Consider the following 11917-nt stretch of genomic DNA (forward strand, 5'->3'; position numbering starts at 1 on the left):
TGCCCTTCCAGCATATAGCTTATGTCAGTTCCTATTGTGCTCTGTTCTAGTCTCTTTTCCATTTGGCTCATGTAAATCATAAAAAGCAGAGGCGACAATGGACAGCCCTGCCTGAGACCTCTTCTTATTTTAGCTGGCTTTGTAGTTTCCCCCTCCCATGTTATCTCTACCTCATGTTGTAGGAACTCAATCATCTTTCTATCTAGACCATATTCCCTCAACTGGCTCCATAACTTTTCTGGGTTTACATTATCATAGGCTCCTCTAATGTCTAAAAAAGCTATCCATAGCGGTTTCTGCCTGGCTGTCGCTATCTCTATGCACTGTGTTATAACAAATAAATTATCATCTAGCCGTCTGTTCCTTCTAAATCCATTCTGCAGTTCTCCCAAGATCTCTTCACGTTCTGCCCATTCCTCCATTCTCTTTTTCACCATCTGCATTGCTACTCTGTATATGACTGATGTGATAGTTATTGGCCTGTAGGATTTAATGTTGTCCTTGCTTCCCTTACCTTTGTAAACTAATATCATTCTGCTTGATTTCCAGTCCTGTGGAACATCTCCCCCTACTACTATTTGTTCAATAAGTTGTCGTAATTTTAATTTACTTTTCTGGCCTAATATGCTTATCAATTTCATAGGTATGCCATCAGGTCCTGTCGCTGTTCCCACGGGGACCTTGTGTTCAATTTTGTCCCATTCCTTACTTGTCATCCTTCTGTACTCCTCCTCTAATTCTGTCCTGCTGTTGTCATTGTTCTCCATTTCGCTACCCACTGGCTCTGCAAATGTTGCCTCTATTGTTAACCTAATATATTCCTGAGCTTCCTCTCCCTCTACCTTTGTTCCTTCTGGTGTGGTCAGTGAGTGCTGAACCACCTCTGTCTTCTTACTCTGTTGCCTTATGTGTTCCCAAAATTTCTTAGAGGCATTTCTGTCTTTTTTCCGTATCTCTAACATCCACTGTACTCCAACTTTTGCTCGATGGCGATGGTAAATGTAATAAATACAGAGTGGCTTGTTAGAAGCAGGAGTTTTATCGTAAATTATCGTTCTTGCATTTATACGATTCAGTGTACAAAAAGATAGCTTATATGAGACTTATCACACTTGCTGTGGCGCATAGAACATAGAGTTACGGCATAGAAAGAAAATGCGGTGGCAGATGGCTGTGGCAGCGGTGGCTGAAGCGCCGGCTGTCGCCACGTTAACGCACTGGCCATGCCCTGCCGAAGCCAAGCCTGGCTAGCCTGGCTAAGCCGCCAAGCAGCAGTAGCATTGATACCAACGCAAAGTGGCGTCGTTGTGTTTGAAGTGTTCGTTGATCGTTTAAACGCGAAAAAGCGTTGAGGCCCGCATTTAAACTGGCCAGATATGCCACACTGACTTTCTCGTGCTTTGTGAAAGGTCGTGTTTTTCATCGCATTGTCTACGCATCTTCTTGAGGCTTCGACATGAGCGGATCTGACGAGAAGGCGCAGTGTCCAAACACATCTGCCAGTGAAATCGAGGACCAGCAGTGCTCGAATAAATTACTGGACAAGCTCCTGCAGGAGTATGAAGAGAAGTTCAAGTACAGATACACTGACCAAGATTCTAAATACATGGATGTTGTCAACAAGCCACTGCCACCGCCTCCTGTTGTCTATCCTTGGTTTGTGCAGAATAGGAGATCTTACGACAGAAGGTATGCAGTCGCAGTTCTGAAGTCGCATTGTGTCAGCAGGCCATATCGTTATCACTCAGCATCTTCCAGACTATGTTTTGCAGTATTACTATGTGGAATTACAGCTTATAAGCACGTTTTACCCACTGTGACATCGAAAAAAATAAACACATTAGAGTTTATCCTGCCGCTTGTCAATATGAGGTTTGAGACGTTCTTTAACAAATGTGAAACGGGAAATTGTGCCAGCAGTTGCAAAAAAAAAAAAAAAAACATATAACAGAAATGTATTTCTACATCTTGACACACTTGACCAGCACATTCCGCTGTGAATCTTCATTGCCTTGATGGAAAAAAAATATATATAATAAAAACAAGCCAGCTAATAGCTGTGTTGGGGCCTCAACCTGTGATTCAGCCACAGGAATATTTTTTCTGCCATCCAGAATTTTGTTGTTGATTCCAAACAACTTCCCTGTTGCATCCATATGTGTGCGTTAAATATTTATCAATGCTCCCGATTTGTTTTTCTTTTTTGTTCCTCTCATGTAACTTAGCCTTTCTCATTATTGATACTTATGGGAAGATGATGACAATGCATGCACCATTGCAAGAACTACATGCTGCATATTGCGTAGGGTAAAAAATAATGAGTTCCAGGGAGTGATCACACCGCATAGATGCCCACTCACTTTGTTGTCAACATTATGGTGCCAAAACCTAGAAAGGATGCTGCCACCCTCACAACCTGTAATGAGCTAACTGCGCCATCAGCATGTTGTCATTCAAGGTGCTGCTACTGTCTCACTGTCACAGCTACCAAAGCCTTGCAAGCAACCAAACCGATGCCTGCCAACTTGCAAGTCTTCTTGGACGACCTCGAAAACAACGACCGTTCCCTCACTGAAAACTACATCAAGATTTAGGAAATATTGGGCAGTGATGATGACTATGAAGTAAATGTAACCAGAGCGCCAGAGTACCATGAGAAAATCTTACACACAATCAACCAGTTTTGCAATGCTCTGAACTCTCAGCATCTGCATCACAACACTGCACTCACGGTGTACAAGTTGTGTGTTATATCACAAACTATAAACTTAGGTGCCGATCCGGCTTCTTTGTTAATCGGAGATGCAGCGCAAGCACAGCGGTGTATAAGATTAAGGGAAGTGGAGGACAACAAAGATGGCACCAGTGCGGCACTGGTTGTGTGCACTTTGTACACTGGTAAAAATAAATAATTTCCAAACAGCCACCACACCAAGTGGAAGTGCAGTGACGTCATTCTCAACACTCATAGCTTTAATGTCAGTGCTGGAGTTTTCATTTCTGTCACCATACATCCCAATTAGTGGCCAATCCCCCATAGTGGGTGTCAGCACATTAACGCAACAGATTGCAATAGTCATTCTTTAAGGGAAGGCTTGCTGTGACCAGAGTATATTTGGGATATACACCAGTGGTCTGAAACATGTGGCTCGTGCAACTCTCAGGTGTGGCTCAGGGACAAAGGGTGCTGCATGGCTACCGGTGTGGCACTTCAGGAGATATATGGACTGGATGCGGCCCGGCATAGGAGATGAGTTTGAGACGACCGACGTACAGGGTGTCCCAGCTGTTGTTACCTAATGTTTAAAATATGCTGAGGCACTCTAGAGGATGTGACCAAATGCATGTTGTGGGCTATTGTATGGAGCAAGTCTCACTGTATTTTGTAGTTTGCTTATTGCATAATTAGTCAGGATTAATAAACCAACTTTGCAAGTATTAATTCTAGTGCAAAATGTTCAATACAAATGTTGTAGAGAATTCTAGGAAACATCTAATTCAGCAGTTGTGAACTGCCTGTTCATTAAGTAATAATTTCTTCTGCTTCCTAAAAAGAGCCCGCAAAACATGAGAGGAGAGAAACTATTAGAATGCAGAAATTTTTGCCAGCGTGTGCACAACCACTGACATGCTACTGTGCATAGGGAGGGTTAATGAGATTAGAAGATTCCAGAGGAGAGTGGGGAAAAAAAGGAGAATAAAAATGAATACGAAATGTGCAATTGAATCTGATAATGATATTTACAGGTGATATGATGGGTGAATTCAGGCTTTTCTATATCACGAAGTGAACCTTCTTTAAAGCTTTCTGAGGAGGACCATTTCTGATAGGTATCGGAACGAGAAATCCAAAGCCCGCCACTGTTTTAAAGAGCGTGACCCTGCCCATTTGTTGCTCAAAACAATATTTCTTGTTGCAATATGCATGGCATTCAAGTAATATGTGACATGCCTGCTTTTTCATTGCAATTGCAGTGCTTTCAAATGTGCTGCATATGAATGAACAGTACAGCTAGCCTGTTGTGCTACCACTTAATAAGTTACAGGGCAGTGACGGAGGCTTCGGTTGTGCGATTTGTGCCAGTGATGTGTTTCTCTCGCAGCAGTTCGTGATTGCAATAACCAGACCAGGCTGCAGATGAGGCTAAATGCGCTGTTCAATCATACGCAGCATGTTTGAGAGCACTTTGATAGTCACCCACAAACAGGAATGTCACATGCTTTTTTATGATGTTTTCTGCACTGAAGCACAATAGTAACTAGAACACCAATGTACTTCGTCACACGCTGCAGGAATGAATTTCGCGAAACTGGTGTCATTCTGAGAATTTTCCCAGTGGGTACGCCTGACAACCTCACTGGCTACAATTTGTGAATTGCTATACATGCCTCAGAATAATTTCTTAGGAAGCTTGATTAGTGCAAATTTGTTGATTAGTTAATTATACATATTGATTTCTCATGCAAGTAATATCCACACCTTAGAGTAATTTAGCTCAAGGATTGGAATTCTACTGCCACAGGTGGCCTGAAAATTCTGCATGGTGTAAGAAAATATTACAGCAGAACTAATCTCATGATGGCTGCCAATGGTAATGCAAATAGAAATTGAGCAATGTAGCAACAGCTCATATTCCTGAAGTCATGTTTATATAACATTGTAGTGGTAATTATGCAACTTTTGGTGTTTTGGCGATATGCTGCATACTCCGATATCGTCCCGCTTTGCTATGGCACTCGCTTGCCAAGGTTGCCCATGAGCATGGAGCCATGATGACTGTATGACGCAGTGACGATGGAATGACAAAGAAGGAATCGTATCGATCGAGTGAATGGCATATAATGATGACAACATGTGGACAATGAGATGGTGTGGCAATGATGGTAAGACAACAACCAGATGAAGAAGCAGGAATGACGACGATGGCACGACCAAGACAGAATTACGATGACAGTATGACAACGAATGAGTGATAGTGTTTATGTGACACTTACGCTATGATGACAAGGGCAGCACAATCATGGTTGAATGATGACAGCATGATTACAATAGAATGACAAACAAGGAATAACATCTATGTATCGACGAAGGTGGTATGACGATGGCATGATGACAGACGGATCTCAAAGCTATAATGATGACGATAAAACAGCCGCGATGGCATCCCAATAACGGTATGACAACGAATGCATGGCGATGACTGTATGATGATGAGTGTATGATGGCAATGGCGTGACGATGGCTGTATCACGAAACCTGAATGATGGCGATGGTGTGATGATGATGGCATGATGAAAATCAGATAACGAAGTTGGAGTGAAGATTATGGCACAACTACTACGGCGTACGACGATGGTCTGTTAACAGAGGCATGACAGCAACTGTCTGGCAAAGACGGCATGACAAGGGCAGCATAATCACAATTGAATGACGACAGTATGATTACAGTACAATGACAGACAAATACGAAAGATTGACGTCAATGGAATGAGGAACGTGGTATGACAATGGGATAATGTTACCGAAGTGATAACAATGATAAAATGACAGCGCAACGATGGCACGAAGAAAGTCGGATGACAAAGCTGGAATGACAACGGTGCAATGATCATGACAGCATCACCACCCCAAACACAAACCTGGTAGCCCAAGCTATTAGACAACAAGGACAACTCTGTTAGAGTAGGAGGATTGATGACGGCAGCATACAAGAGTCAGATCACGAAGCCGGAATGATGACGATTGAACGACCACGACGGCATCACTATGGCGGTGTGAGAACGAATTATTGATGACTGTATGACGACGATGGCATGACGAGTGTCAGATAACAAAGCTGGAATGATGGCAATGCAACTGCCATGAAAGCATCACGAGCACGAGCCCATGCCTAGTAGCTGAAGCTAATAGACAAAATGGGTCACTGGGTCGGGATAAATCATGTGACAACGAAAGTATGATGAGAGTAAGATATCACGAAGCTGAAATGATGACAATCGTGACATCGTGACCAGCAGCACATACCTAGTGTCCTGAGCAGGTAGACAACTTCGACCACTAGGTCGGTGCGAGAGTCTAGATAGATAAATAGATAGGCTCAAAATGGCCAAAGTAGGCAAAGAATGCTATTCGCATTAAAAAAAAAATGCCCGGTATACTACCTACTTATAACACCTTTAGTCGAGGTGAAATTTTGCTGCAGTTGTCCTTTAGCCAGGTGAAACAGAAGATTTATAATAAGCACATAGAGACATGTAACTCAAGCTGCTATGTAAAGTTTTCGACATATGCTTGCTTCACACTTTTGTCATTGTCTTTCAGAGACAACCGCCAGGAGGGTTACAGTCATGGCAGGGGCGACAGGAATAACAGCTGGCACAGAGGAGGGAGGCAATGGGAGGATCGACGCAGAGGCTACCAAGACTATGGTGGTGGTCACCGTGGATACAGAGACCGTGAGGACCACAGGCAGGAATCGCGTGACAACTACTCATACCAGCAAAGGCCAAGGAGAGACTACTGATCTCAAAGTGTGAATTTGAAATGAATGTCATTGTGTCTGAAAGTCTCATGCAATAAACATTTTCCTCAAAGATTTTCACAGCACTGAAACTGGGTGCTTGCAAGACTGTGATGGGATCATTCACTGGCCATCGCACACTCTATGAACCTTGTGGCCGTCTGCAGATCACAATTCATACTCAAAAAGCAGTGGTACAGTCAAACTTAAGTACTGTAATGAACAGATATGTTAAATCATCGGATCTAAAATATATCTCGCCAATATCACTGTGTAACAAATGTATGCTTATGACAGATAAAATGAAGGTGTTCTTGTGAAGGATGCAACTTTTTTATAATGAAGTTCAATTGTATAAATCGCAGTTTATTTATGTAGTTGTGGAAAAGTATCTCTACAACTATTAATTATGCCAGGTTCACATTTTGCTTGCTTGGTTAGTAGCAAAGCAAATTAATTTGATGCACTCAGAAGAATGGGGAAATCTAGTTGAAAACAAAAAAAGAAATATATATATATATATATATATATATATATATATAGCAAATTGGCATGTGCAAAATATGAGGCACTAAGCATTATGCAATATCAATGCTTCATGCAACTGTGCCTCGGTCTAAGCTACTTGCGGCCAGTACCCAGAATGGAAAAGGAGCAATGGAATTTGCTGTGCCATCTAACTGGAAATACATAATGTAGAACATGTTGCAATCAGTTTTTCTTTACCTTTAAACCAAATGAGAGCTTTGCCGAAGTGATCCATGGATCTGCAATGTGGTTATATGTAAATGTCAAGAATATATGCGACTAAAGTAAGCTTGGATTGGATGGATTGGAAGCTTTGGATTGGAAGCTTTGGATTGCTTCAGTCAATGTTGAAATCATGACAAGGCAGAAAGAGCCAACATGGAAATGAGGAGGGTCAATGTTGGAGCACGGCATTGGCCCAGGCTTACTTAACAAAAACAAACTTACTTAAAAAAAAAAAACATTCTATGAGCTGCTCTTAATATGGTATTTTATTGCTATTGGGCTATCATTCCACTTTGCATTTATTGCTCTACATTGACATTTGCTTCATGGTGTCTGCAGTAGACATCGATGGCTTCCATCTTTACCATATTTACAATGTTTTTTGTGGGCCCTAAACCTAGTATACATGAAGAATGCTTCATTGTGAACTCAGCAGGGTCAATGTGGCCAGTGCATTCTCCAGTTTCATTATTCTCGCACCCAAGTTGGAATAGATATGTGCATTTAGACTTTTTTTTTTCATTGCATTTCCATGTGGCATAACATCATAATGGAGTTAAATACTATAAGCATACAGGCCCGTTTCATCTTTGCTGTTCACCCGATACAATGTTAAGCTTTCTATTCCTACAGGAACTATGTTTACTAATCAAGAGCCATTTTTACATATGTGTATAATCATTTTTATGCTTTCAACATAACGTATACATAAGAGCTGTAAATAAAATGCCTCGCCAGAAATTTTTTACTCTGCCTTTGCTCCTGTCGGCCGTCTTATGTTAGCAATACAATTGTTTGCTGAAAAAAGAAAATTGCACAATGTCTTATTGCCACTGCAGTTTAATTGTACTGTATATTCATATATACCACCAAGCAAAGACATGTACACACATAGTTTCTCCAGCAGGCACAGGCCATGCCTGGTTATGCAAGCGCAGGTTATGTCAGCGCTGAAGTTCCGGTATTTCTTGGGGGGTGGAGGGGGAGCCAGGCCCCCAGGGCCCCTCATGTGAAGAGTGCTTGTCCTCTAGTTGCAAGGTAAGCTTTAGAGACATCTCTTGTCCAACTGTTGATCACATCCGTCTCCATCTTCCTGTGCACGACGTTTTGTTTGGACCTTATGCACATGTTTTCGTATATTTGAAACACATTCTGGGTTTAATAGTTTGATTCAAGGTGTCCATGGTCACCATGGAGTCGGTAAATGCAAGCAGGCTCTCAGTTTTGTGTGATATGTCAAGATTTTTAGCCAGCAGTTCTGCACAGTGCTAGTTACATTCAAACATAATCTCTTTAGTGTGGCAGCCAAAATTTCTGCACCCTGAGCCACGCTACACAAGGGCTCTGGAGTGAAGTATATAACTTATCGCTGAGTGTCTTAAATGAGCACTGACAAGACCTTTCAGGCCTTTCATTCCTTTTTTTGCTGTAAACGAAGGTCCCTGAGCTCAAAACCTTGAGAAAAATACTTGCAAGCTTAGAGTACCCTAAATAATTTATATGATAGCTTTTCTACAAACCACTTTCCGTCTCGCTTTTCAGCAGGTGTATATGAGTCACGACATTATGATGCAGAAAGTGGTCACTTGGGAGGAGAACATCATGGTGTTTTTGCACTTTCCCTGGCTCACTTAGTTGTTTGCTATGCTACTACTAGGCCCAATGTAGCAGCGTAGCAGACAATTGAGCGAGCCAGAGTGAATGGCCAAACATCACAGTATTCCACTCTCATGTGACCGTACTTCTGTGTCATGACACATAACTGGAAAACAAAAACAAAACTGGTGTATTGAAAAGCTACTGTAGTAACTTATTTGTGGAGCTTTGAGGCACGCCAGTATGAAAAATGCCATATCAGTAGTCCTTTAAAAATGTTTTCAGTTCTGCCATGGTATTGAAGCGATAAAATAATGAAAAACTTTTAATGCGAAAACCACTTAAGACTGTGAACTCTACTTCAGAATTTTCAAGTTTAGCTTTTTCTCTAACTTGGCAAGCTCTCGTATTGTGCTCGCGTCTCCTTCTTGTTCAAGGTATGTAATCAAGGTGTGAAGGCCTCTCCAAGCATCAGTGTGGTTTGGTTCCAGAATTGAGGCAATACACTCTGGCTGCTCATGAAAAGCTGTGTACAGACCCTCGTCCACACCATCACAGTCATCAACTCTTATATATGCTTCAGCACCAGCCCTACGAGGGTAAACAATGTCCAAAAGTTTCTGAAGTTCCTGAACTAAGCTCTTGCATGTGTCACTAGCTGTTCTCTCTAATTGCTGGAATGGCAGAAGGCCTGTTTGCCCCCAAGAATCCAAGATAACTTGAGATGGAAGAGACATCCAGGCCTGTGAGAGTGTTCGAAGTGCCCAGCGAACACTGATTTCAGTCTGCAGTTCAGCATCTTTACACATAGCACTGTGCAGCACAAGATCTCTCCGGTACAGGGCTTTTACACCATGAATTACAGAGGAATTCCCTGTTGCAATATCAGAGACACAATCTGAAGGCAAGAAGTGAACCTGCAGGTTGCAGAAGTACACATCATGGAAGGCATCAGTCCTCGCCTCATCAATTAGCATGATGGCGCGTCGTTTTTCCTTGCATAGAATCTCATCCAAACTCTTCAAATGACATACGAGAATGCTTGCAGTCAGGCACACTCTCGGTTCATAGTTGTAGTTACAGTATATATCGGGATCAAAAAGGGTCCCGAAACTGTGGGGCCGTTTGGTACCACCGACAACAATAGGCCTCCAGCGATGTGAACCCGATAAGTTGTAAAGTAGACCAACTACTAGCCTCTGTTTTTTATATCTCTGCTTCTCCCTTGTGCTTCCTTTCATTGGCAATGCAGCGTAGGAAAAAAACATCTCTTGAGCATAGTAGATATTGTTCAGGGTGTAATCAGCAAGAACTGTCTGTAATTGGACATGGCTGGTACTTCTGGGCAACTCTTCTGATGCATCCTTGCGCCCAGCAGGTGTAGGTGAGCTGCTTCCATGTGGTCTGCTATTACAAATCCCATGTCTTGACTTGAAACGATGCAGCCAACCTCTTGAATAGCAAAAACTGTCGGGCATTTCTGCAACATGGATAGATGACCCTGTTTTGAGTACATGACATGCGCAACACAATGTTCTAACTGTGCTAGAAAGTTAACCCTGCTTTACAACCAGTAACTTATCAAGCGGATCACAAGAAAACCATCTTTCCAATTAAAAGAAAATGCACATCAGTCACTTAATAAATTCCCGGGTTCAACGGAAACCCATCTGGTCGGGAAAATTCATGGCGGGAAATATCAAGTGCCAGCCAATCGTTGAAAAAGGAAAAAAGACGTTTCGGCCCCACTACGGGAGCCTTGTTCCGTTAAGTGTCGGCAAAAGAAAAAGAAAGTGACTTCAAGAACAACATGACAATGGTGAACAGCACAGCATCTAAGACACAAGAAGACGGGGCAGGTGATCAGACCAAGCAACCTACCTAGTTGGTAGCTGTCAAACTTTATCATAATGCACATACCTTGACTTTTAAGAACAATGTTTTACTAAGTACATTGACACAATGTTCGTCTTTCTGGCCTCAGCCTTTCTTTTTTAAAGCATTTCTCAGTGAATATTAAACATTACTTTATAAAGCAAATAATAGCATTCTGATGTTAGCATAAACATAACACGAAGTTAACATATCAAATTCACATAAAAATAAAAATACCATACATTCCTTTCTATAGAAAAATGTCAATTCCCAAATTAAAAAGCTATGCTACATGCTTCAGGATGAGCACGCAATCTAGGTTGTAGTGTCTGCCCATGAACTGTCCTACCCTTCGCATCAAGCCTAGGTGTCCTGACAAAATTCCTATAGTGACGGTCTAACATCGCGTTCCACAGAGTTCATAACAGAAGCTTTAAAATACAGCAATAAATATCAAAAACAAGATAGTGACAACTCATGCTCGCTCTGGTCAGCAGCTTTGCACTCTGGGCAGAAGAAACAGGGTGAAGGCAAACGAAGCTTACTGAGCAGCTTCCCAAGAGAGCGGGCCTTTTCGGCGATCATCGCATCGCTTACGTAGACCCCTCGGGAGCGCGCGTCTTGGAGCCATGTGAAAAGGGACTTTTCCATATCGACACCAAGCGAATTTCTCGAGTCCATCGAGTTGACGGCGTCTGGCGCCGTGTTGATCCACTTGTCACTCTCCTGCAAGATGCGGGATACAGAGCTCTTGCCGATGTCCAGACCGAGGTTGATGCGACACCAAAGTATGACATCATGTAGAGTAGACCGCGGGTGCTCACGCTTCCACATACAAACTTCGCGCTTTTCACCCACCGTAAGCGTTGTACGCTTACGCTTCAGTTCCGGGCTGCGCTCGCTTGCGCACGGTTCGTCGTCTCCCACACAGACTTCAAAGGTATCAGCGCGTGCTCTATTCATTGTAAAGCTGACTTCTACGAAAGCCGCAACTCTCCACAATATCGCACAAATATAAAGTTCAACAGCAAGTGTCGGCGTCGTCCATGTTCTTTTCAAAAACGAAACAACTCATCATTCAATAACTGAAACACCTTTTTATCAACCTATTTAATTAATAATAAAGTATGTTAGTTTTAGTTTATAGCGGGTAATTTAGTTATTTAGATAGA

At 42.3% G+C, this 11917-nt stretch overlaps 2 protein-coding genes across 2 annotated transcripts; one reads left to right on the forward strand and one right to left on the reverse strand.

Moving 5' to 3' along the window:
* Positions 1–1192: 1192 nt before the first annotated feature.
* LOC126531736 (uncharacterized) lies at positions 1193–6596 on the forward strand. Its single transcript, XM_050179430.3, has 2 exons — positions 1193–1689; positions 6323–6596. The coding sequence occupies exons 1-2, from the start codon at positions 1457–1459 to the stop codon at positions 6522–6524; spliced, it is 435 nt and encodes a 144-aa protein (XP_050035387.2). The 5' UTR covers positions 1193–1456; the 3' UTR covers positions 6525–6596.
* A 1500-nt stretch (positions 6597–8096) lies between these two features.
* Positions 8097–11811, reverse strand: LOC126531725 (tigger transposable element-derived protein 6-like). Its single transcript, XM_050179416.3, has 2 exons — positions 11291–11811; positions 8097–10350 (listed from the first exon to the last, which is right to left on the reverse strand). Exons 1-2 carry the CDS (start codon positions 11706–11708, stop codon positions 9227–9229), a joined length of 1542 nt encoding a protein of 513 aa, XP_050035373.2. The 5' UTR covers positions 11709–11811; the 3' UTR covers positions 8097–9226.
* Between the last annotated feature and the right edge of the window lie 106 nt (positions 11812–11917).

The sequence above is a fragment of the Dermacentor andersoni genome, chromosome 5, assembly GCF_023375885.2.
Source record: "Dermacentor andersoni chromosome 5, qqDerAnde1_hic_scaffold, whole genome shotgun sequence".
NCBI classification, from domain to species: Eukaryota; Metazoa; Arthropoda; class Arachnida; order Ixodida; family Ixodidae; genus Dermacentor; species Dermacentor andersoni.

Coding starts and splice junctions, on each gene's coding strand:
- LOC126531736 (XM_050179430.3), top strand. CDS start 1,457: ATGAGCGGATCTGACGAGAAGGCGCAGTGTCCAAACACATCTGCCAGT. Junction 1,690..6,322: donor AGGAGATCTTACGACAGAAG/GTATGCAGTCGC, acceptor ATTGTCTTTCAG/AGACAACCGCCAGGAGGGTT.
- LOC126531725 (XM_050179416.3), bottom strand. CDS start 11,708: ATGAATAGAGCACGCGCTGATACCTTTGAAGTCTGTGTGGGAGACGAC. Junction 10,351..11,290: donor CTCTCTTGGGAAGCTGCTCA/GTAAGCTTCGTT, acceptor TCCATGTTGCAG/AAATGCCCGACAGTTTTTGC.